The 26970-nt window shown below is 41.7% G+C and overlaps 1 protein-coding gene across 4 annotated transcripts in view; it reads left to right on the top strand.

Annotated features, from left to right (window-relative positions):
• The window catches only part of LOC130524872 (membrane-associated guanylate kinase, WW and PDZ domain-containing protein 3), a 109624-nt gene that overhangs the window by 51720 nt on the left and 30934 nt on the right, over positions 1-26970 (top strand). For 3 of the 4 annotated variants that reach the window (XM_057031358.1, XM_057031361.1, XM_057031363.1), the window contains exons 2-4: positions 4284-4400; positions 8839-8958; positions 26303-26509. In XM_057031358.1, the coding sequence (XP_056887338.1) occupies positions 4284-4400; positions 8839-8958; positions 26303-26509 (444 nt within the window). Of the gene's footprint in view, positions 1-4283; positions 4401-8838; positions 8959-25984; positions 26120-26302; positions 26510-26970 lie in introns of those variants that run through there. The other variant, XM_057031362.1, reaches the window with a different exon arrangement.

Raw genomic sequence — 26970 nt, 5'->3', positions numbered from 1 at the left:
AGTGGCTGTGGCTTAATGTGATGGGCAAAAATAATTAACTGTATATATATATATTTTTAAAGTTCTATTAAAAATAATAAAACAGTTGACTTTAGCTTTACAAGAAAAGAATGACTTTTTTGTTTCAGAATTTCTTACTGCCATATCAACATTGTAAAAACATTTGTAGCATCTTCTCAGTATTTTTTTGTCCATTAAACTGATAAAAGAAATAAACACGAGAGTGCCTTGGGCCTGAATATTTCAATTTATTTATTTTAATTTACTAATTTATTCACAAATATTGATCCATTGAGGTATGTGAAATGGAAATGAGTAGAAGAGGCAAATCAACAAGCTTTCACAGCTCACTACAAAAGCAGACAGTTCTGCACTGGCTACTCCTATACAGGGTCCTCCGGCCATAGCAAACTCTACATTCTAGTTATATAAATAGAGAAAATTCATCTGACAGTGCAACGTGAGGTGTGAGATTATATGCCAGGGACAACACACATGCTCTTCGCTCCTCTGAGTGGATTCAACTGGATGCCTCGTGATCCTGTTCTCACAGCTGTCTGAAAACCTCAGCGGACATCTTTCTCCAAACTTGTCACCCGGTGCTGCCCTGAGGGCCATGTTGTCCCTTAAAATGGACACAAAAAGCAGTAAGGTTGGAGCAGAACGGGGAGAGGGGGTGAGGGTTGGAGGGTGGAGTTTGCTATCAGGCCAGAAGAATTATGAAGGGAGTGCAACCAGAGGTCTCATTGATGGTGGTGCTCTGTCCGGGGGACTGAATGAGCGCCACAGGGCAACAGCTTGATGAAGAGGATGTTGTCAACATGTCACATGCTGCATGATGAAAAAAAAGAGCCTTTTTCATGTGGGTGGGTGGAGCACAAGTAGCGTCTGTGTGCCTGTGAGTAAGGGTGAAGCTGAGCATTTGAGAGAAAAATTTAAAAGCACAGAGTGTAAGAAGCACCTCAGGGTAATATCTCAGAATAGGGACTGCAGAAATCAGAAACATACAGAAAAGACAAAAAGGGAGCGCAGGAATGAAAGCCTAAAAATATTTCTGCCCTGCTGTTTGGGGTCTGAAAATTGCTTAGATTACATTTGATGATAGTTTTGCATAATGCAATGCTTTTTATGAACCCATTTCATTTTAATTCCACTGGTGGCCTTTGATGTGTACTTTTTAATTTTTCCCAATTCATATATTCAATATATTTAATAATTCAATTTAATTTATGATTGTATGCTACTTAGTGAATACAACTACCGGTACCTAATTCCTGCACATTCTAAACTCTAATACTAATGACTAGAGGAGTATTGGAGGTGTTCCCTTGGGTCATACTAAGTGGTTGGAGCAGATGCCCCCTTTGGTGCACCTTATGTGTTCTCATCGGTGAATTAAACAGGAGCATGTAACAAAAACACTGCTGCATAACACCAAGGCTGTAGATGGTCAATCATTAAATCTTCTTGCTGAAAATATCTCTGTGCCTTCTTTGAAACAGTGATATGATGTGTCCCCAGTCTTACATCATCTTTCTAAGGAAGCAAACAAATTTAAGTCTTGGATTTTGCATAGTCACAGGGTAAAAGTCAGCTGCATGATACATGCTTAGTTCTGTTTGTTAAGCTAATGTTTTGGCTCCTGACTGAGGTGTTGGTACAGTCTGTCACTTTCCTGGGGGTGTCTGCCGACCTCCACTACTGCATATACAGTGCACTTTTTCTCCAAGCTTCCAGCTTTTAAAAGGTAGACTTTACTGCTGATGCTAGCTGAAAAGGCAACACAGTGATGTGGGATTCCCTTGGGTGACTTTGTACTTTTCCAACATATCCTGCATCGCTTTCCACAAAATAAGCAAAAAAAAAAGAAGAAGGCACGGCTTAATTAAGGGGTCAGCAGTATTAAGATAACCTGAGAATATCATTCATAATTCAAAGAGCCTGTGCTCACTCCTGACTAATGAAATAATGATGCTTGGTTAGATCCTAACATTAAAAAAACTTGAGACCATTAGTGCTTGTTGAAACTGTAACTGGATGCATCTCTATATATAAAATAAATGCTTACAGGGTTGCCTGCGTATGTGTGATGGCCAAAATGTGATGGTAGAAGGGCACATATGGGAAATAAAGCGAAGGTTTTCAATTTTTCATGCTTCAAATAAAAGACATTTATCATACTTTGATGAAATTGTCACAAGATGCCATCAATACTAACACAAATTTAGCACTTTTAAAAATGAATTATTTAATTTCACAGTAGGTAGGAGTTAAAAGTGAGCTTTAATTTCAGAGAACAGAGTTTAAAAGAAATTTAGAAAGAACGATTATCTCTAAATGCTCCAAAGAGCACAGGGCACTTTCAGAGCACATATCAGAGCATTGCCGAGGTACCCTTGAGCAAGGCACCAAACACTCAAATGCTTACATAGAGCCCTGGAAGAACTGCCAACCCATTCAGGGGTGTACCCTGCCTTTTCTCATATGCAACATCCGTCATGTGACCACCAAAGGGGTATAGCAGACAAGGGAAAAAAAGTTATTATTATAATTATTAGTATTTAAGTGTAGTCTTTGGAATAATAAAAGGAGCATCAAAGGGTTTAGACATCTGTGGATAACAGCCTTTAAACCTGACAAGAAACCTGGGTAGATTGGAACATACCAGGCAGCTTAAACCCTCAGCATGGCTATAGAGGGATGACTTACTCAGAATTTTAAAGATGTTGTGAAAAAAGGGGTTATTTCTCAGTAAATAGTTTCAAAGACAAGCTTTTCTGCTCTGTGAAAGGATGAGGCTCACACTGATGCTGAAGGCTGGTAGACAGTGAAGATCTATTCCTGTTTTACAAAGTCCTCATCAAACTTCTTTTTCCTTGCTTGTGTAAGAGAACTGGGAAGTCTTTCTCTGCCTCAAACTTTGCCTGAACTTCCTTAGGGGTGGTGGTTCCACAGTCTGTTGACTGGAATGGAAGTTGGAGGGTTTTTGGTTTGAGTCCCAGTTGCAGACCAACAATTAGAAAATATGTTAGAGGCAGGAGAGGTACCAAGATATTTCAGGTGCCCATGAGCAAAGTACTAAACCCCTTAAATGCTCAGACTGCCTGTTTAGTGCTGTTTAGTCACTCTGGCACCTCTTCCTCAATGATTGCGTGTGTGTGTGTGTGTGTGTGTGTGTGTGTGTGTGTGCGTGTGTGTGTGTGTGTGTGTGTGTGTGTGTGTGTGTGTGTGTGTGTACTAAACATATGATAAATTTTTGATTTTCCTCTCCTGTCTATGTAATAGAGTATGCCTTATCTGTTTCTTCTTCCTTGTTTTTAGCAATTCTAGGAGATGAAAGCAAAGATGAGATTTTCTTTTCAGATTTTTTTCAGAAAATCTCCATTTTAAGCTATTGGCTTTGCTCATCCGTTGAGAGAAACCTTTGAGACCTGTGAAAACTGTAAAGCTAGCTGAACAATCCCAATGTTTTGTCTTTGGCAATTCCCAGTTTAGTTAAATAACTTCATTTCTTTGAATGCAAAGCATTCAAATAAAGATTAGTTTTTGACACCATGTCCCACCCCTTGTTTTTCTGGGACAAATATCCCTTAGTAACCGCTCTTTTATCACAAATTCATTTACTTTTAATGATTAAAGGGATTTAGCATTTGAGATTGGACTTTTAAATAGCCATTTAACCTTAACCCTCCGCCTAAACTGCTGAAACTCAGTGATCCAACCGAAATTAAAAGATGATTCAATGAGGATTTAAGGTCTTAGCTGTAACTAGAGGACAGATACATTCTGTTTGGAAAGTGAGTCTGCAACACTGTCAGTGTTACTAAAATGAATTAGTTTTGACTGAATTTTATGTTCATCCTCACGGTTTTCAACAGCTTGACCTTAATAAAGGTGGGGAGTTAAACTCCTCAGTACTATCTTAGAACAAAACTATCATTTATCATTTATCATTGAGGTGCCTACACACCTCATGCTCAATATGAATTCTTGTGAATTCCTGGGGAATCCTTTTGCCTTTCTTAACGATGTATCTATTAGCAAGTGGAAACCTGAATGAGTGGTGTCTTGAAAATAATTTCCAATGACACATTATGTAAATGCCAACCCCTTTTTTATGACATTAAACTTTGATGTGCATGCGCTGCCTTTAAGCTGACCCTTAAAAAATGAAATTCAATATGTATGTGAGGAAACTTGTCACATTAATCAGACATGAACCTCCCTGAACCACTATAGTGTGTAGTAATAAAACCTCCCTGCCTCTGCTGCTGTGGTTGCAGGTAAAGTTTTGAACACAGACCTGCGTCACTACCTCAGTCTGCAGTTTCAGAAGGGCTCACTGGATCACAAGCTCCAGCAGATCATACGGGACAACCTCTACCTTCGCACCATCCCTTGTAAGTACCTCATAGCTAACAACACCTTTTATACTCACAAAAGCAAATGTGAAAAGAAAATGAGCTCTCAGCTGTATTTACAGACCATATAAGCTTTTAAGCAGATCCAGATAAACTTTACAAGGATCACAATGATGCATGTCACCATAGCAACTAGACAAAGAACATTTTACATGATGTTTATAAGCCTATTTACTTGTGTAATTCATCAACATATTGCTAAAAAAAATACAAAAGCCTTCTTTTCCATGAAAAACCTCTAATTTCCTGTCATCCCCTTTCTGCCAAAGCCATCTATTGTTCTCTGCTGTAATCAGTAACAGATTGCTAAAACAAAAGTTTGGATAAAATGTTAATATTGCAACCTAAAATCTTTGTTCCTGTGTCCCTGTTAAGGGAAAAGTGGTAGAAAATGGATTTACAAGCTTTGTTTTTTGCAAAGAATAAAACAATTATAATGCTTGCATCATTCTTTTAAATTTAGATTTAGCTGGGCAAAACAACAGCAAAAAGTAAAATTACACACTGAAGTTTTAATACATTACAAAAAGGATTCATTGGTTTTGCAGTTGTTTAATGTGGCAATGCTGCTAGTATAGTAAACACATTTGACACTGCTTTTAAAACACCAGTTGATTTTTAGTACTGTAATTCCATCAGCAGGAGACATTACACAGCATTGATTCTGAAACTCATACAGATGCTTTGCTCAAAATATTTCCCAGGTCCACTGCTGAGCGATTCTACTTAGCCAGGCACCATCCTTCGGTGCGATCGAGGTTTTAATTACACACAGAATGAGTTCTCCTCAGGCAATGACAAACTCTTGGGCACAGCAGCATCAAAAGCAAGCAGCACCTCTCTTCTCCAACCCCCCAAGGGTTGGAAATTGCTTTTTTTGTGGGCTTTCGTAGCTTTCTTTTTATATTAATTTATTTGTATAGTGTTTTTGGTATATATAATAAAATGAAATAAATAAATAAAAACATAAAAACTTAAGGTTAATTTAAAGCCTGAACATTCTTGGGTAAGACTGCTGACTTAACTGTTTTCCAGAAGACAATCATTAATACGCTACACAAGGACAGTTAGCTGTTCTCAGAGTGCTGTCCTTAAGCACATGAATCAAAAGTTGAATGGAATAACAAACAGAATAAACAGAACCTTGGGAGGATTGTGAAAGGAAGCCAAATCCAAGTGTTGGACAGGCTTTTATTTTGGGGAAATTCACTTGAAAGGGAATACCCACTCCATTGTTTCCAAAAAGGCCCTTCGCAAGGCGAGAACAGCTTATTTTTCTTCTTTAATTGAGGGGAATAAGAACAACCCCAGGTTTCTTTTCAGCACTGTGGCCAAACTAACCAAGAGTCACAGTGTTTTAGATCCACGTATCCCTTCTTCCCTTAGTGGTGAAGACTTCATGAGCTTCTTCACTGATAAAGTTCTAGCCATCAGAGAAAAAGCTAACCAGGCCATCCCAACAACTGGACCATCACCAGTTGCGCTGACTGTGGGAACATACAGGTTCTCCAACGAGCCCTTAAACTCCTACAGCCCTATATATTTTTCTGAGGCGTCCTCGCTAATTCAGAAATCCAAGACCACCACGTGTCTTTTAGATCCCATCCCAACACACCTGTTGAAGGATGTTTTACCATTGATAGGCAGTTCTATCCTGGACCAGATCAATGGTTCTTTAGTGACAGGTTATGTACCCCGGTCCTACAAGGTGGCAGTGATTAAGCCGTTGCTTAAAAAAACATCACTAGATCCTGATGTATTAGCAAATTATAGGCCAATGGTGGTGGTGACTCAGTTACTGGAGCACCTGCAGAGGAACAGCATGTTTGAGATGTTTCAGTCATGCTTTAGAGCTCATCACAGCACAGAAACACCACTTCTTAAAGTTACTAATGATCTTCTCATAGCTTCAGATCATGGACTGGTCTCTATGCTGGTTCTGCTGGACCTCAGTGCTGCTTTTGATACAGTTGATCACAGCATCCTGTTACATAGACTGGAACATATGATTGGGATTAAAGGGACGGCACTAGACTGGTTTAGATCATATTTATCTGATAGATACCAGTTTGCTCATGTCCATGGTGTTCCCTCCTCATACAGTAGGGTTAGCCATGGAGTTCCTCAAGGTTCTGTACTTGGACCAATCCTCTTCACCTTGTACATGCTTCCCTTAGGGAATATTATTCGGCAGCATGGGATAAATTTTCATTGTTATGCTGATGACACTCAGCTTTATTTATCCATGAAACCAGAGGAGACAGAGAAGTTAGTGAAGCCTCAGACCTGTCTTAAAGACATAAAGTCCTGGATGTCTTTAAATTTCCTCCTCCTTAACTCAGGAAAAACTCAGGGTTGTCTAATCATTAGGTTAACATCTTAGCTATGCTGTTATAGGCCAAGGCTGCCGGGGTCCGGAAACATGATCACCTGACAGGCCTCTGTCACCCCACTGGGTCATGGTTTCCTCTCCTCTTCTCTCCTTTCCTCCTCCTCATCAAGCAGACTAGTTATGCTGATTCTTGTGTAGGTTTTCTGCTTCTTTTCCCCCCCTCCTTCTGTATTCATTTACAGGTATCGCCGTCTTCGGAGCTGCATGACAACCTCCAACCCCGCTGACCCGCTGTATAAATAGTGTATTTTTGTATGTGTTTCTGTGCTCTGTGCCCGTCCTCTCCTCTCCTCTCCTCTCCTCTCCTCTCCTCTCCTCTCCTCTCCTCTCCTCTCCTCTCCTCTCTCTTGACCCAGTAGGCCATCAGCAGGAGGGTCCCCCTACATGAGCCTGGTCCTGCTCAAGGTTTCTTGCTGTTGTCTGGGGTTAGGCCCTGGGATTCTGGAAAGCGCCTTGAAACAATTTTGATTGTATAAGACGCGATATAAATAAAGATTGATTTGATTTTTCCAAAGTGATAATCACAATAATCACTTTATGCTTCACAACTGTGGCACTTAGGGCGATAGTTCTGGGAGAAACTTGGCAGGTACATAACTGTGGATCAGGTTAATAGGTTGAAGGGGACATTTATGACTAGAACCAGCAGTAAATGGGAAACAAGTTTGCATTCTTCTGACATGTCATGCAATGTCAGCTACGTATGTTTGGGTTGATACACAGTGGCATCAAGGTTCACCCAGGAAAGGAAGTTTGCTAATTTTTAAACCACTTTTTATCCCCTAGTGCAGTGGTGCCCTGGTAGTCCAATTAGGTGAGAAAATATAGGTGTTAGTTTAAATTAATATAAATATAGTGATAAACAAGTTCCAGTAGAAAATCTATGCATCATCTGAGTACTAGAATATGCATGACAGCCTCACTGTTAATTTTTTGGGCTTGGTGTCGCTAATCACTTTATCCAGGTCTGACAGGTCAAGTATACAACACCAAGTGACCTTTAAAAACAAACTAATTGCAGCAGTCGTCCCTTTTCAGCAATTCTTCTGGCAGCAAATCCAGCCCAATAGAGTCCTTCTTGTAGTTCTTTTTGTGGTGTTGACTTTGCTGTCGTTAAATTGTCTCTGACCCTGTAATTATTTCGTGATTTATGTCAAAATGAGACATTCTTTTCTTCACATTACAAACATTTTAATCAAGTCTTTGCCTTTTTTGAATAATATGTCCAACAATTAAATTGTTCTGTGAATAGAAGTGATCCTAAAATAAGCGATGGCCTCTGCTTTCGACTGTAGAAGTCTGCCCCTTAACTACCGGTGACAGAGAATCTAGGCAGCAGAGATTGCTGTTGAATGTAATGCAGATGATTTTTTCATGCTTTTTCGCTTTGCTCAACCTCCCGTGTAACAAATAGCTATTGTGCCCTTCTGCATTTAGTTGAAGTACCCAAAATGGAGGTTACAGGATTATTATCAGACAACCTAATTAGCCATTAGCCACTCAGTCCATTTCTACTTAGTGGTCTTACATCAAAAAGAAAAAAAACCTCCTATCAGTCCTAAAATAGACTGTGACTTCATCCATAGTTATTTGCATTCATTAAACCGACTATATTGTATTACCTAAGCCTTCTATGCTATTTTTTGCAGTTACTCATAGATTTAAACAGATATAGTGACTGATTCAAATGAATTATGCCCTTCAGAAGTCCAAAGTCCGACATCAATTTTCCATTTCTCACAGGGTTTTCTGGTGTTTCCATTCCAAAATGACAAAAGAACTCATTTTATAAATGTGTAAAAGCCCTGCTGCAACCTTGGCTGTCCCTTTTCTATGGGGAAGGCAAAAGTGTCAATTAATGGTTGTTTCCCAAAAATCTGTTCGGAACATAGCATATTGTTGTTGTTGTGTTTCAGCTACAATATGAATATCGATTTCCTTACCTGAAATGAGAATATAAATGTGCATGACAAATATGACCATTTTAATTCTTCATGTTTCATCTAAAAAACATTTCCTCTCCAGGTACAACGCGACTCCCTCGTGATGGGGAAGTGCCAGGGGTCGACTACAACTTCATTAGTGTTGGAGACTTCAGGATCTTGGAGGAAAGTGGACTTCTACTGGAAAGTGGAACATATGATGGTAGGAGCAATACTAAAAACCTGCACGTGGCTGCTGCACACAATTAATACTAAAAGCTCTCTATGAAGGAGAGACTGTTTGCTCTTTTGTTCACAATCATTATCATTTAGAGGCAGCCTTACTGAAACATGCAAAATAGCAAAAAAAAAAACAGTGCATTTTTTCCAGTGGAAATGTATGTAAAAGTATTGTGATGTTCATTTTTGTAATATTCTCATTCATATGAATTGTTTCTCCATCATATATGTCATATAGCTTGCCAATAGAGGATAGAGAATGCTTATGCTATTATCAACATCAAAGTTTACAAAAGAATCAGCATATTTTAACATAAATTACAATATAAATGCAAAAGATATGTGCACAATCTTTTGCTGGCAGTGATTAAAATAAATCATATTGCAGAGTGAAATCTTTGTCAAACCAGTGCTATCCAAAAAAATGAGAGTATTACTGATTTAAATTTGCTGCAAACTGATGAAGCGTTTTAACCATAAAGTACTTCCAGTCCTGTAATTTGTTAAAGTTAGATGATTTCAAATCATAAATTTATATAAAAATTGTTTCATTTTTGAATTGGCAAGCAGTGTTGAGATAATGATTTTGCAGCTTAATATGAAGTGGATTTTCTTTTGTCAGTAGGCATCATTGAGAACATCCCCCTTACAACTCATACGGTTTCTGACCTTTTACAATGTGGTTGGAAAGCATTCATACCCTGTATGACAGTTGAACTTTAACCTTGTGGGTTTCCATTTCTCTTGTTTCCACATCACGAGGAGAGTCCTGTGACAGATTGCCATACTCTATTTCAAGTGAGAGTAGATACATAGGAAAGTTAAGGATTGAATTAAGACAAAGATCTGATGATAAATTTCAGCTGTTTCTAAGAAGACAGTAGCCTCCATTAATGTAAAATAGAAAATGTTTGAACCCCATCCCAGAGATGGTGGTCTGATCAAATTGATCATGGGAAAAGGGTCTCGAAAAGAGATCTGATCAAGAAGTCAGTGATCATGATGCTGGATGATCACCAGAGATCTCATGTACAAATGTGAAAAAGTTCCACAAGGTCAGCATCACTAACACACTCCACCAATATGAGCTTTATGGCAGGGTGGCTAGTCAGTAGCCTCTCCTCGGAAAGAGATACTAAAAGGCCACCTGAATTTTGTTTAAAAAGACTTTCGTACTGTGACAAACATTTACCTTCCAGCAAGACAATAAGCAAATGCCAAGACACATGTAAATTAAAGACAACTCAGAATGTACTTATGCCAATATTTGGAGAGACCTGAAAATGGCTGTCTTCCAACAGCCCATCCAACCTGAAAGAGCTTGAGATGATCTGCAGAGTATGACACAATATTCCCAATGCAAGGAGTTAAAAGCTTTTGATATAGGAGACTTTCCTTTCCATTTGGGAGAGAAAATAATGGAGGGGAGCTGCAATGTCTTGGTGGACCTCGTATATCAGTAAGCATATTGCTGATGACTCAGAATATGAGCCAGCATACTCTTGCAGATCACTTCATGATAATTGAAGTAAATGCCACTGGCACTATTTTTTCAAGCTGCTCGTTGGGCTTTTGTGAAGTAGTGGGGCAGGAGGGAATGTGCACTGCCTGAGGGTAAGTTGAGTATGTTAGCCAGGTCATTAGCAGTCCTGTCCAAGGATCTTATCTTGCATTGCTTCTTTATGAAGTTGATCTACTACAGGGCTTTATGGACAAAGAGCATGGCAGCAGGTCTTGCCACATCTGCCCAGAGTCAGCAGTTGAATAGAAGCCTTTCAGTTTCCCTCTGTACTGCCTCTTGTACTGCCTATTGCCGTGTTGTATTCTCTTTCATGGCCTGATCTTAATGCAACAGAGCGAGCATGCTGCATACACCGTAGCTGGCTGTGTTTCCAGGACATTTACTAGGGAAAAATCTAACTTGTTTGGGATGCATGTCATTGTCAACACAAGTGCCAGTGTACTTATTCACATTCACACATTGCATAGTGCTGAAGACTGGCATAAGGGTCCTTCAGAGTAGATCTATAAATATATCTATATCTTTAAATACATCCTGGCTTATGTGGGCAAAAAAGGGTGCTGTCAGTCTCTGGGTTCCAGAATTAAACATGTTTGTTGTGGGGCGTTGGGTGTTGACGGTGTTGTAGCAACCTCTACTGGTAGGAGATGGTCTCACTAAACTAAATTTGATCTCAGATCATTTGATCATTTCAAATCCTTTGCATTCACTCCAGTGATATATGCTCATAAACATGCAGACTGAAAGAGCTCTTCTAAAATACCATATTTTCACGACTATAAGGCGCACCTAAAACACTGAGATTTTTTTTAAAAATCGACGGTGCGCCTTATAATATGGTGCGCCTTGTGTGTGGACTGAGTTCCAAAATCTACTGTGCGCCTTTGGTGGGTGCACTATGGTAAACGCTCCGCCAATCAATTAGTGGCACACCTACGTGTAAGGATCCCCTAAAATGGCGCCGGTTAAGCGAGACGCGTACAAATGAGGCTTACTTTAAACTGCAGGCCATCGAATATGCGGCTGAAAATGGCAATCAAGCAATCTTAGTGTTTTCGCTTTATGAGGAGGCGGCATCTCTCCATACGCGCAAGGACAACTGTTGCGTAGCGGCTGCCAGCGGATTACCAGGAGAGGGTGGCCATCTTCCGCACCTACTGCCGCGACAAGATAACCGTGCCCAGCCACATCACCAATATGGATGAGATCCCTCTGACTTTTGACATCCCTTTGACCCACAAAGTGGAGAAAAAGGGACCAGCACGGTGGCGATACACACAACAGGGCACGAGACGTTGTCGTTTACTGTGGTTCTCAGCTGCCGGAAATGAGCAGAGCACTGGATGACGGAAGGCGAACACTCCTTCACAAAGGTTATGAGGCAGCGGCGGGCAAGTTATGCCACCATATGCGGGTGGATTGTAGACGTGTAGGCTATGACACCGTCTTCATGTATTGTAAGAGCTTTCACAAAATCAATGCTGAACCGGTCGGTGAGTCCGATTCAGATGATTAAGAAGAGGAATTGGGGATGTTGGACATTGAAATAGTGCAGCTGTTTAATTCAGATACAGAAGATGAAAACTTTGATGGTTTTGTGGCGGAAGAATGAATATTTTGTTTAATAAATGTGTCGAAACTCACTGTTTTACTTCCGTTGTCATTTTTTACTGTATGTTTCAGCATGCGCCCAATAATATGGTGCGCCTTATGTATGTTTTAAATACAGAAATAGCACCCATAACTGAGACTGCCCCTTTTAATACAGTGCGCCTTATGGTCATGAAAATACGGTATGTTTATTATGCCCTTTTCATGATGGTTATCACATCATTTTGTGAAAAGAAATGATGCAAAAATTAGCAGGATGGCGGGGGTTGCCTGCAAAATTAAATCCGTCCCACTTTGTCCAGCTAAATTACATGATGTTGATATATCTCCATGTCGCGTTCTGATTTTGTCCCTGGACAGCCAGTCAACAGAGACTGACATCTAATGGGCAGAGATTTTTGATGTTTTTTTTTCAATCAAAGAAATTAAATGTGTAGCTGCACAATTTTTAATGAAAGCACATGTGTGAAGTATGCCATTCTCAGGAAATCCAACAAATTGATTATTGTTTATATATCTACAGCTTGTGTAGATATGTCACAGCTTTGTTATCAATCATGGCAGTCAACTGGCAAGCTCACCAGAGCTGTGAGCTACTCAGGTTCTATGGAGAAAAAGAGATTTGGTTGCAAAACTGTGCTGTTATTTATGGAAATATTTCCAGCATAGGCCTTAGTATAAACTTTGAAAATTAACATATGGCTACTTAGCACTAGCTAAAACTCCTGAGTGTCAGCTCTCCAGCTAGCTGCATCCCCATTGCCCTCTGCATCCTCCACTGTTATCAGAAATTTTGGACACACAGACACATTATTTGCTAACATAAATTTATTTTGAAAAAAAGCTTTCGACAAATTCTTGGGGAATTACTCTTTTGCTTAGTAGCCTAATCAATGGAGCAATGAATTCGACAAATTAGTTAAATGTTTATTTTTTTGTAGATTAGCCACAAATTCCAGTTGCCTTTGCTGAATTAAAGCTTGGACATTGTTCAATCTCTGCTATGCTTGTAAACTTTGCAAAAGGGACAAATTTGCAAAATATGAAGTAACAAGGCTTAGTATCAACTCGCTGACATCAATGCTGTCCATTGCTTTCCTTGCAGTGTCCCAGTGCACATAAAGGTGTAATGGTGACATTCATGTGACAATGTATGAGAAGAAGCAAAAAACATCCATGCATCTATCAGCGGGAAGTCAGACCTGCTACTGCTGGCAATGTGAAAATGCCCAAATGCCGAGCTAAGGCGGATTGACCTGTAGTGTGAAAACAGCATAACAGTGTTAGGAACTGATATCAATCAATATTAATCAGTCAAATGAGTTAAAAAGCATAGCTTTCACAACTAAATCTTACTGTGCAGTTTATAACCAGTGTAAAGCAGCTCAGCCAAAAACCATTTCAAAGTAGGTTGAAAAGAGAATCATAGAGTTTTAGAGCTTCATCGTGAGAGCACACGGGGGTATGTAAATAGTGGCCTGAAACAAAAAAGTAAATTTCCTTTTGATGAACACACACCCCTCCCTCTGTAGCCTTGCCAGAGGCTACAGTAGCCTTCTTGATGTACAGAGTGAAGGGCTAATTGTGGTTATGCTTAGCCTATCAACAAAGTGAATGCATTTCCTATGCAGATGGGGTTCATCATCAATGCCTCGGGGCATTGGTATTGCTAAGCAACTTCATGAATTCAGATCCAACTGAGTAAAGAGGGGCAACAATCATTACCTAAACATTTACAACCAGTCACTTTCAATTTGCACTTTCATAGCAAAAGTGACTAAACAATTTTTGTAAATTGGCAAAGTACAGCTTTATAGTAGCCAAAGACACCTAAAAACAACTGTCTTTTACCTGAAGTTTATGGTGACCTAAAGTACTGATACCAAAAATGCACTTAATTTCCAGACAGGATCAAGCCCTGTTGAGGCAAACAGAAGTGACTGATGATGGCTTTATGAAAACAATTCAACCAGATGTTCCTTAAAATGGCTACACTCATACATGTTGAACCAACATGTGTTTTTGCTCTGAAGTCACACTTAGCTTCTGTCCTCTCACAGAGAACCCTTAAGATGAGCATCGAAATGATCCTGACTCAGTGTCCTCTTTGCTTGTTTGAACAACACATGCCACCTGACCTTTAATAAAAAGTTTCAAGCTTGTTCTTTTCTGTACGGAGTTTACACCAAGAGGGATAATTTAGTTTATATTAACCTTATATTAATATTGACATTGTTGAGAATTGTCTTTATCTTGTTATGTGTTTCACCATATGTTTCTGTCTTCTCTTAGAAGTTAGGCAAGGTAGACTCATTGGTAAATGTAATAAAGAACAGAGACATTCCATTTGCAGGATTGTTGTTTGTTCTATTGTTATCTCAGGAGCCAGTCAGGCAGGGGTGTCAAACACTCATTGTATACAGGGCATCAGGGGGTTGATGATCACATTTGCATGAAGAATGGGATCTGGCCACCTGGGAAAACAATGGAAAAGAAGAACTCTACCAACACCGAATGGGACTGGAGGAAGAGGATGAGGACATCCCAGCAGGGGATCTGGATTGGATTGCATGAACATTGTGAATTTGCATGTGTGTGACTATAAAGGACTGGGCCAAGGGATAGTTAGGTCGTCAGACTTCGTGCCCTGACAATTAACTCTGTTGTTGCTAGGGTTATGAACTGGCCCGGAGCTCTGTAATATTTGTATCTTGAATTGGTTCTATTGTTAAATACATTTTGAAATTGGTACTTTTCTTCTCGAAGTCTTCATTCAAAGAACACGCGGATCGGCAGCTACACTTGAAAGGTATCGCGATCCAACAACCATTACTAAGTCAACTTCTACAAAGTAGCATAATGACTTTCCTGCCACACAGTGAGAGCTCTCAGTACCAGGATTGGAATGTAGGATTTCTCTCATATTGTACATGTATTGTGGCAATAACATGACAATCGGCCAGTTCCTTTTAAGGTCATCTTCCTTACTGCAAATCCACTTAAATGTGAAATGGAGTCTTTATGTGTTTTTTTTTGGTACATCCTTAGTTAGATGTATTGACTCTTGGCTTTGTACTGAAGGAGACTAATGACAATACATAAAGCCAGTTACTCAATAGTACAGAAAGGGCCACAGTGATGAACATTGGTGTATGTATTTGTTTTTCCACTGAGGGGTATAAAGTTTCCCTGTAACGCATAGGTGTCAAACTCTGGCCCGTGGGCCAAATTTGGCCCACAATGTAATTATATTTGGCCCACAAAGCCATACCAATTGACTATTAGTGCCGGCCCGCCGGTATTATCGCTTATAGCGCATGTGTTAATACTACAAATACCAGAATGCTCTGCTGTTGTTTTGGTGTGAAAATCCACACTTCACATCAGTTGGTCGTGGTAATGTTTGCCAACCACCAAGAAAAAGAAAGTAGTCATAGTAGTCTTCTGGATAGAAGGCGAAACGTCTTCAAGAGAAGAAACCCAGTCCAGTTGACAGAGAAAACTACCTTGGAAAGTAGTCATAGCAACCTTATATGCTAATGCTAATATTGGTACCGCACTACCCCTCTGAAAAATGGTAAAAAGACAGGCAGAAAATAGGACATTTCTGAACCGGTAGGAGGCAGAATATCTGTTTAGATATGTAAAAGACGGACCTGTCTGCCTTGTATGTGGAGCCAATGTGCATTACAAGGAGAACAACAACAGATGACACTATAAAACGCAACACCAAGACAAGCACAAGCACCTGGAAATGACTCAAAGGCGCCAGAAAGTAGAAGAGATGAAAAGGCATTACATTTAAATTACATTAACTTACAATGGCAAAAGATTACTGTTGAAATTTAAATAGAAGAAATGAATGCCAGTGATGTAATTTTTTCATTTGAATTTCGATTTTGCATGTGTGCAACAGTAAATTATTTATTGTATTGTGTGAAGCTTTGCTTGTTCCATGTTCGGTTGTTGAGCAAAACTAGTTTGGGTCCATATCAAAAGGTTCTGTGTTATAGCTGGAGGAAGATTTTTTTCCAATAAATATCAATGCTGGCCCGTGACTTTGTCCCAGTTTTGAATTTGGGCCCACTGGGCATTTGAGTTTGACACCTCTGCTGTAACCCAAGGTAATTTTCTTTGTCAAGTGGACTGTATTTCTACTCTTTGAAGACGTTTCACCTTCTATCCAGAAGGCTTCTTCAGTTCTGAACTTGCTGGGGACAGTTTCCCTGTAACGGACTTGTTGAGACAAGTCCCTTTACCCTCTACAGCCTGATGGAAAATGTTGAAACAGTTGCCACATTGGCTACAAGCTATCTGCCCCAAAACCAGCTTGGATTTATACCTTTTATATAATCACTGACTGTGAGCAGAGAAGGAGAAATAAAGAGCATAGTAAGGAAGTGCGTAGAGTGGGTACATACAGAAGCATACTGTGCTCACAGTCTGAACCAATTGCAGCTTCAGCAGGACCGCACTGGCTACAGCATGCAAAGAGCTGTGAAGTAGTTTCTCAACTGCTAAGAATTTCAGTGTGCTATATCTGCAGAGGACTGGTCTTTTAGCAGAACATTAACTCAAAGAGGAACCGTATTAAGGGTATTATTATTATTATCATTATTATTGTTGTTGTCTGTGTGGATTCTCAATCATCCATGTCATAGTTATCCAAGGTACTTTTTCGATTTGATTCGATTCAACTTTATTGTCATTACACATGTCACAAGTACAAGGCAACGAAATGCAGTTAGCATCTAACCAGAAGTGCTTAAGTAGCAAATAAAACTGTGATGAGGTATACTGTATACAATATATACACGCAATAATATATGTTTATGATATCAATATATATGTTTGTATTTACAGAGTTCACAGATATGTAAAGGGTATATAAAAGTCATTGCAACCAAGATAAATATATATACACGGGCTGTAACTATGGTGCTGAATTTCCTACAGGATCAATAGAGGCTATTTATCTAGTTTTTAACTATGTGCATGTTTTAACGATACAATAATGATAAAATATGGTAAAAAATGTGAAAAGTATGGAAAGCAGTGCAAATAAACGGATGTAGGTAGTGCAAATAAACAGATGTAAATAGTGCAATTATAATAACAGATGTAATCAGTGCAAATAGAGTGAATGTACAATCAGTCAGTCCAGACGGGGTTATTGTGACTGAAGGGAGGTAAAGTGAGAGGGGTCGGAGTTCAGCAGGGAGACAGCAGTGGGGAAGAAGCTGTTTCTGAACCTGGTGGTTTTTGTCCGGAGGCTGCTGTAGCGCCTCCCAGAGGGCATGAGGGTAAACAGTCCATGCGCTGGGTGACAGGAGTCTTGGCCCTCCTGTGACAACGCCACCTGTATGGCAGGAAGAGAAGCTCCAGCTATTCGCTGGGCGGTTTTCACCACCTTCTGCAATGCCTTCCGGTCTGAGGCAGAGCAGTCCCCATACCAGACCGTAATACAGCTGGTAAGGATGCTCTCAATGGTGCAGCGATAGAAGTTCACCAGGATGTCTGAAGAGAGGTGGTGTTTCTTCAGAGTCCTCAGGAAGAAGAGACACTGGTGAGCCTTCTTCACCAAACTGGAGCAGTTAGCCGTCCAGGTGAGGTCCTGTGAGAGGTGGATCCCCCGGAATTTGAAGCTGGACACACTTTCCACCGCTGCTCCGTTGATGTGGATGGGTGGGTGGATGTCCGTCTTCCTCCTGAAGTCCAGGACGAGTTCTTTAGTTTTATTGGTGTTGAGCAGCAGGTTGTTGTTGTGGCACCATGTAGCCAAGCGGTCCACCTCCTTCCTGTAACCTGACTCATCGTTATTCTTGATGAGGCCAATCACCGTGGTATCATCTGTGAACTTGATGATGGTGTTGGAATCATGTAGAGCTCTGCAGTCGTGGGTGAAAAGGGAGTAGAGGAATGGGCTCATCAAACAGCCTTGTAGTACTCCAGTGTTTACAGTGACGGTAGGGGAGCAGTGATGATCTAACCACACATGTTGTGGTCTATTAGTCAGAAAGTCCAATAACCAGTTGCAGATGGAGATGCTGATGCCCAGATCCCTTAGTTTGGTTATTAGCTTGGAGGGGATGATAGTGTTAAATGCTGAACCTAAAGTCTATGAACAGCATTCGGGCGTATGTGTCATTATTGTCCAGGTGTGAGAGGACAGAGTGCAGTGCTGTGGAGACTGCATCTTCTGTACTCCTGTTCTTATGATAGGCGTACTGATGGGGGTCCAGGGTTGGGGGGAGATAGGATTTGAGTTGTGCCAAGACCAGCGGCTCTAAGCACTTTGTTATGATAGGAGTGAGTGCTACTGGACGATAGTCATTGAGCCAAGCTGGGATGGAATGTTTTGGTACTGGCACGATGGAGGTGGATTTGAAGCAGGGCGGCACAACTGCATGAGCCAGGGATAGATTGAATAAGTCCGTCAGGACCCCTGCTAACTCCGCAGCACAAGTTCTGAGCACGCGTCCAGGGATGCCATCGGGGCCCGCAGCTTTGCGTGGATTGATCCTGCTCAGTTCTGCTCTGACATCAGTGGTAGAGAAAGTTAAGGGTTGGTGGCCAGCAGTCAGCTCTACCTTGCTCGCTTGTTCATGGTTGTCCTTCTCAAACCGAGCATAGAAGTTGTTTAACTCATTGAGGAAGGAAATGTCAGTTGAGGGGGGAGAGGGGTTGATGGGCTTGTAGTTGCTGATGACCTGAATGCCCTGCCACATAGATCAGGGGTTGGAATTGGAGAAGTGCCCTTCTACCATCAGCTTGTAGCCGTGTTTGGCTTTCTTAATATCCCGCTTCAGGTTAGCTCTGGCTGTGCTGTAGGTTTGTGCATCCCCCGATCGGAAGGCGATGTTTCGGGCTTTCAGCAGGAGACGGACATCCCTATTCATCCAGAGCTTCTGATTAGGGTGTGTAAACTGGACTATTTTTCTTCTCTAGTGAAGACATTTCACCTTCTATGGTGTGAACATTTCAGGAGAACTGGTGACTCACCACCATGTGAGCCAGCAGACAAAGGGGAAACACACCAACTCAAACTACGTGAACGACCATACCAACGACTCTCAGGTGTCCATCCAGATCATTAGCATGCTAATGGTCCATAAGGGCTATATTTTCAAGCTCTGCCCCTAGTGAGATCAGAACTGAAGAAGCCTTCTGGATAGAAGGTGAAAAATCTTCAAAAGAGAAGAAAAACAGTCCAGTTGACACAGAAAACTACCTTGGATATTGTTGTAGTTGTTATCATTTTTATTATCATTATTGTTAGCCATGGTACTGTCACCTCTCTTTTCTCTTTTTCTGAAAGGAAAAAATAAGCAAGGTCAAGAATTCTGTTCCACAGGTCACATGAATTATACTGCTTCTATGAAGACCTCATTAAGTCCCTTTATAAATGTTCAGTAAGTGAGTTGTATTCAAGGTACTGAGCTAATGGGATTCTTATCTAATCATAATGGCAAGACTAGCCCCAAATGACTTGCTTGAATATTCATTACGTTAATTGTTCATTATTTTGCTGGAACATCTAATGCACTTATACAATACCGGTATAAATTGTTAGAAGCGAAACACCTACTCTTGTATCAACCAGACAAGGACCTAATTGTGTTTTTTACTTTGAATGCTATTTCTCTCTCACTCTCTCTCTCTCTACCTCTCTATCTCTGTGTCTCTCTCTCCCTCTTTCTCGATATATAAACTATTGTTTATGACAGTAAGTATTTGCTCTCTTTACTTTCTTTAATGAATAGAGTTGTAGACAAAACACAAACACATTGCATGTTGGGTTAAGTCTGTTGCTGTCTGCTCACTGGGTTCAGACCAACTGCTCCGTGAGGGTCCAAAGGGTCCCAGGATGCCTGCCAAGCAGACAAAACAGCCATCTGTGTCAGACGCTGAGAGCAAGTCTGTAAGGGGTTGTCGTGGCTTTTCTCTCTCCTGGGTTCAGGTTGGGTCACTCTCTGAAGATAGAAGAGGGCAGAAAAAGAAACTGAACACTCAGCACTGTGAGACACTGGATGGAAAACTGCCGTATGCACGGAAATGCTGTATAGAGAGAGGAGGGTTTTTCTGACAGATGACATCTCTAATCTGCTACCAAGCTTGAGATCCATTCCAAATGTGTTGTTTTGGAATCCCCATTATAATAATGAGTCAGAATTTGATGAGGAATGAAACCAGAATAGAAGATTAAATGTGGAATAAACGGCTGTGCGAAAGCCCTCTATTATTAGAACACTGTGGTGAGTGGGTGCTTGTCCCGATGCACCAGCCTTTATTCTTGACAGATGAGTACTCATGACCTTGCGTCATTTATACACAGTGACTTTGATAAGAGGAGTCTTTTTATTATCAGTGGCATGGTTCCAATTCCATTAAATTGCCTGGACTCAATTTGAAAGCAGCAGTTCTGTCTTCCTGGATCATCAACCCTGTGACATGGGGATCACTAAGTAGCATCAGACAATTCACTGGCTCATCAGTTTATGAGGTTTCTCTCTATTTAGAATGGCAAATAGCATCACTAGTGTTAACTGACAAAATGCTTTCATGGGCCTCCTTATCAATGACACACATTTATCTGGTGGTGGAAGACATATTTGTTTGAAATTGGTCACAGAGGTCAGATCTCTCTGAGGAATGTCAGTACGCAAAAGAAGACAGGCAAAGATTATTTATCCCTGTGTTCTCACCAACCCTATTAAAAGCCCTTTCTTTCTTTCTTTTTCTTTATTTTGTTGGCAATTATACCTCAACACAATTTAAAGGCCAAACTGAGGCCCAGTCCTGAGCTGCAGCAGCTCGGTGAGCCACGACTGTGGGCCAACCTAACCTCCACAGATTTTAATGGTGCAGGAAACCTGAGCATCCAAAGGAAACCTACTGTGACAGTTCTGGGTCGTGCGGATTGCTGATACAGGAAAAAAAGAAGACTCAAAACCTCACATCCACACATGTACTGGGATCCTCCGAAGTCTTGTTTTTTAATTGGAGTAATGCAACCACATGAAGCCCAGCTGTACACCCTTGCCTTCCATATATGGATAAATAGGCTACATATACACAAAACTGTCACTTGGTTGTTGAAATCAAAAGGGCCAAAAATGATTTATCCACTCAGGAACATGTGCACTGGTCAACTCAGAGACTGTGGGCAGGGTGATGACATTGCTTCCGAATGACATATGTACCATAAAGGTCTATTTCTGAATTACAGTCCCGTTTCGTTTCGTTTCGTTTTCTCCCGCTTATCTGGTTCCGGGTCGCGGGGGCAGCAGCTTTAGGAAGGATGCCCAGACAGCCCTCTCCCTGGCCACTTCCATCAGCTCTTCCGGGGGAACCCCCAGCCGCTCCCAAGCCAGGCGAGAGATGTAATCTCTCCACCTAGTCCTGGGCCGGCCATGAGGCCGCCTCCCGGACATGTCCGGAACACCTGTAAGGGAGGCGTCTGGAAGGCATCCTAGCCAGATGCCCGAGCCACCCTAACTGACTCCTCTCGATGTGGAGGAGCAGCGGTTCTACTCTGAGCCCCTCCCGGATGTCCGAGCTTCTCACCCTATCTCTAAGGCTGAGCCCGGCCACCCTGTGGAGGAAACTCATATTAGCCGCTTGTATCCGTGATCTCGTTCTTTCGGTCATAACCAGCGTTGATGGCCATAGGTGAGGACTGGGACATAGATCGACCGGTAAATCGAGAGCCTTGCCTTCCGGCTCAGCTCTCTCTTCACCACGACGGATCGGTTAAGCGCCCGCATCCGATCCGCCTGTCGATCTCCCGTTCCATCCTACCTTCACTCGTGAACAAGATCCCGAGATACTTGAACTCCTCCACCTGGGGCAGGACCTCCTCCCCAACCCGGAGAAGGCACTCTACCCTTTTCCAAGTGAGGACCATGGACTCTGACTTGGAGGTGCTGATCCACATCCCTGCCGCTTCACACTCGGTTGCGAACCGTCCCAGCATTTGTTGGAGGTCCCTGTTCGATGGCGCCAGAAGAACTATGTCATCCGCAAAAAGCAGCGACGAGATCTTCCGCCCACCGAACTCGACACCCTCCACTCCCCGGCTGTGCCTAGAAATTCTGTCCATAAAAGTTATGAACAGAACTGGTGACAAAGGGCAGCCCTGGCGGAGTCCAACCCTCACTGGGAACGAGGCCGACTTACAACCGGCTATCCGGACCAAACTCCTGCTCCTTTGGTACAGGGACTGGATGGCCCTTATCAAGGGACCTTCCACCCCATACTCCCGGAGCATCCCCCACAGGGTCGATCAGAGGTTCAACTATCAGTCTAATCCTCTTTTCCAGCACAGTGGCATAGACTTTCCCAGGGAGGCTGAGGAGTGTGATCCCCCTATAGTTGGAACACACCCTCTGGTCCCCCTCTCTTAAAAATAGGGACCACCACCCCGGTCTGCCAGTCCAAGGGCACTGCCCCCAATGTCCACGCAATGTTGCAGAGGCGTGTCAACCAGGACAGCCCTACAACATCCAGAGCCTTAAGATACCCCGGGTGGATCTCATCCGCTCCCGGAGCTCTGTCACCGGGCAGCTGTTTCACTACCTCGGCAACTTCCGCTACGGAAATTGGATGGTCCATCTTCTGGTCATCCAACTCTGTTCCACCTTGAGGATACGTGTTGGTAGGATTGAGGAGCTCCTGGAAGTATTCCTTCCACCGCCGGATAATTGCCCCAGGAGACGTCAGCAGCTCCCCACGCACACCTAACACAGTGTGGGCAAGTTGCCAGACAGTTTGCCAGAATCTTCTTGGAGCAGACTGAAAATCTTCCTCTATAGCCTCACCGAACTCCTCCCATGGCCGAGTTTTTGCCAACGCGACTGTCGCGGCTGCGACCCGCTTAGCCAACCTGTACCGGTCAGCTGCTTCCGGAGACCCACAGACCAGCCATGACCTGTAGGCCTCTTTCTTCAGCTTGACGGCTCCCCTCACCTCTGGTGTCCACCATCGGGTATGGGGATTACCGCCACGACCAGCACCAGCGGCCTTGCAGCCACAGCTCGCGACAGCCACTTCAACAATGGCGGAGCAGCCCATTCAGACTCAATGTCCCCTACCGCCCTCGGAACACGATCAAAGCTCCACCTGATCCAACTCACCACCAGGTAGTGATCAGTTGACAGCTCTGCTCCTCTCTTCACCCAAGGGTCCAAAACATATGGCCACAGATCAGCTGACACGACTATAAAGTCAATCATTGACCTACGGCCCAGGTTGTCATGGTGCCAAGAGCACCGATGAACAACCTTATGTTCGAACATGGTGTTAGTGATGGCCAGACTGCGACTAGCACAGAAGTCCAATAACTGAGCACCACTCTGGTTCTGATCGGGCAGACCGTTCCTCCCAATCACGCCTTTCCAGGTCACGCTGTCGTTGCCCACGTTCATGTTCCTCCTGTGGGTGGTGGGTCCACTGGAGACGGGAGTGTCCATATAGCTGGTTCGGGCTGGGCCCGGCCAGGCCCCATGGACGTAGGCCTGGCCACCAGGTGCTCGCCATCGAGCCCCAGCCCCAGGCCTGGCTCCAGGGTGGGGCCCCGGTAACCCTCCGGGCCGGGTATGCGGCTTCCCTTTTAGTTGTTTCATGGTGGGTCTTGAATTACAGTCCCATATCAGGAAAAATTTAAAACATGCTTAATGCACTGTCCTTTGGTTTAGTCAAATCAAATTATAGTTTATGTGTGTAGTAGATACAAATGTATGTTCATGCATGCCAAAATACATCTTTCAAACATATGTTGAACAGGATTGGACAAGAGCCCTTCTGTTTGGGTATTCATGACTAAAACCAATGGGTAACATTTTAGTTATATCCCTCTTTTTATGAACATGTTTAACACATATTACCATCTCTGTTGACTAATCTTCAATAAGTAAAACTTTTGACAAAATAAACTTAAAAAAAATGCTACTCTGATTAAGCACGACTGGCAAAATATTATTTGGACAGATTAAACCAAAATTGAGCAAAAACTATTTGGGTATGAAAAAAGGCACAATATACCAACATCCAAACCTCACTTCCGTCTGTATAGTGTAAAGTGGAGGCAGCACAGTGGTTTGTGGCTCCTTTGCTGCCTCAGGAGCTGGACAGATTTGCTTTCATAGATGGGAAAATGAATTCCTAAGTTTATCATGACATTTTGCCCCAGACCTCTTGACCATTGTGCAGGTCTGATCTGTGACTACAGGATATGTTTAGTGGGGATTATAGCTGCCAAATGAGGGTCAGTTATTAGTGCAGAGCATCACAGATTTCTCCCCTGCACTGTGAAATAATCTGCTTTATTCAATAAAACATGCCAATTTATAATTGTCTGTGTGGTATTAAATTAATCTGTGTTTTATGTTAATCATGACTTAGATGAAGTTCAGACCTATGCAGGAATCCAGGTAATTCCAAAGGGTTTACATACCTTTTTTCTTGCAACTGTGTATTGTGGATCAAGAAAATATATATTTTATTTATTCATGTTTGTTCATTGTCATATAATATGAAGCATGCCACTTAGATCCTATAATTGGAATATTCAGTATAGCAGTATTCTTTTAAATGACATTGAAACAATGTCATGTTGACAGAAAAATCTTCATTTTCAAAGTAATGAATGTGGTTCTTCATCTACAGCCCCGAACATTCCTGGTGTTTTGAGGAAGACTAGCAAAGCTGCATTAACCCAGTTTGCAGCATATTGTTGTTGGAACGCCTGAGGAAATGTGGCTCTACTCAAGATTAATCAAATTTAAGGGAAAAAAATGTTTCAGTGTACCATGATGCAAGGTTTCTGGAATTATTGTTTCTCTAAACCCTCTGTTCTTTCTTCCTTGCTTGCTGTTGTTAGAACAGTTCCTTTCTGCAAAGCTGTAAAAATCTGAAGCTGATAAGTGCTCCTCTTACAGGAAGGAATTTGTGATGTTTTGGAGATTCTGGAGTATTTGATCATATCTTGTGATTATAATATCCTAGGTATCATAGGTTTCATAATAATAACTTTAAAAAAAAAATCATGTGACCAAAATTATGGCGGCACAGTGGTAAGCACTGTCACCTCACAGCAAAATGTCTGGGGTTTGAATCCATGGAATGTCTCTGGGTACTTCCACTTCCTCCCACAGTCTAAAGAAATGCATTTGGGTGACTTGAAATGCACGTTGTGAAATAACGGCAACAATTTGTCACATTTACCAACAAACCATGTTTAAATAGTGTGATTTATTAATGTCAGTTTTTAGGATATTTAACAAAATTTGCTATCTTTGAAATATATAAAATAGTGACACATTTAATTGAACCCAATGGATTAAGATTTAACATTTAGATTTAGCATCTAACCCTTTGTTCAATCTAAATGCTAAATCTAAATGTTCAATCCAAATTGAACCTTAAATGTTAAATTTAGATGCTAAATCTAAATGTTAATGTTTCTAAGATGGAAAATTCCCAACATTTTTTCCGTAAAAGGTGACACGACCCTTTTGAACATGGCTTAGATAAATGTACACAATGTTGCTTTTTCTAGCAAGAGCTGCTGTTAAGGTTGAGTTTCTTCAGGACCTGAAAGCAGGCAAGAACACAGTGATAAAGAGTCCAAAAATAGGTTTTATTTAGCAAACTCAAAATGGCAGTCCTCCTGGGCTGCAGGTAAGCAGGTGTCTGATCTTTAAGGGCACACCAAGAGCTCCAGAGCGGAGCCAACACAGGAGTCAAGTCCTGCGCGTCCTATGCCAGGAAAGCGGCATGGAGACCGCAAACTAGCAGGGGAACACCCCCCAAAACACTCTGACGCTGGTAGGCAGGCGCTCCCTCCTTAAATAGGTTTCCTGATGGAAATTGCTGACAGTTGCGCCTGCCTGCAGCGCCAGCTGTTGCCAATAATGACTCCTCCACGCCCCTGCAGGAAAACCCAAACACAACCTGGAACCCTGGAGCCCCAATAGCTGCTTTCCAAAGCACATCCCATTGTGGTGTGAATGTGAGTATAAATGGTTGTTAGCCCGGCAATGAGCTAGCGACTTGTCCAGGGTATATCCCACCTCTGACCCAAAGGCATCTGAGACATGCAGATTCCAAGTAATTTAAAATATAATTCTATGTGTCATGACCTGTGATGCTGCCATTAGATAAGAACCCTGGTTGTTTTTGTTATTACTTAAAGGTAACTATTATGGCACCCCGAAACCTCCTGCAGAACCAAACCTGGTACAGCCTGACCTAGTGGATCAGATGCTATTTGACGAAGATTACCGCGGTGAAGTCCCCAGGAAACGCACCACCTCAGTCAGCAAGATGGACAGGAAGGACAGCACCGTCCCAGAGGAGGAAGATGATGATGAAAGGCCACCACTGGTGAACGGATTGCCTGGTCAGTAAATATCAAGTAATAAGATTAATACAGAATGTTACCTGTGTCTTTTTGTCATGCAGATGTTGCATTTGCTAGTTGTTTAGAGATTTTTTAAATCAAAAAATGTTTTTATAGTTTTACAGTAAATCTATTTCCATAATCTAAGTATTTTTCTGTGAAATAAATTGCCAGAAATTAATAACAGAAACGCAAATGTCAAAATACTTGAGGGATGTTTCATAATTATTCTGCTAAACTATTTTAACAAGGCAGTACTTACTTCACTCATTTGTTGCTTAGTGAAACATTGGGGAACACTTGATGCCAATTGGTAATGTTTAAAATGTTTAATACAATACATGTGCAAATATATGTATGGTTCAGTAAGGTTAACTTACTCATAAGTCCCTTACACTTACTACATTTCTAAACATCAAAAAAAGAAATCTGACATAGAACGACACCGGTGCGAAAGTAAA

The sequence above is a fragment of the Takifugu flavidus genome, chromosome 4 (assembly GCF_003711565.1).
Source record: "Takifugu flavidus isolate HTHZ2018 chromosome 4, ASM371156v2, whole genome shotgun sequence".
NCBI lineage: Eukaryota > Metazoa > Chordata > Actinopteri > Tetraodontiformes > Tetraodontidae > Takifugu > Takifugu flavidus.
This window is presented reverse-complemented; position numbering and strand designations above follow the sequence as displayed.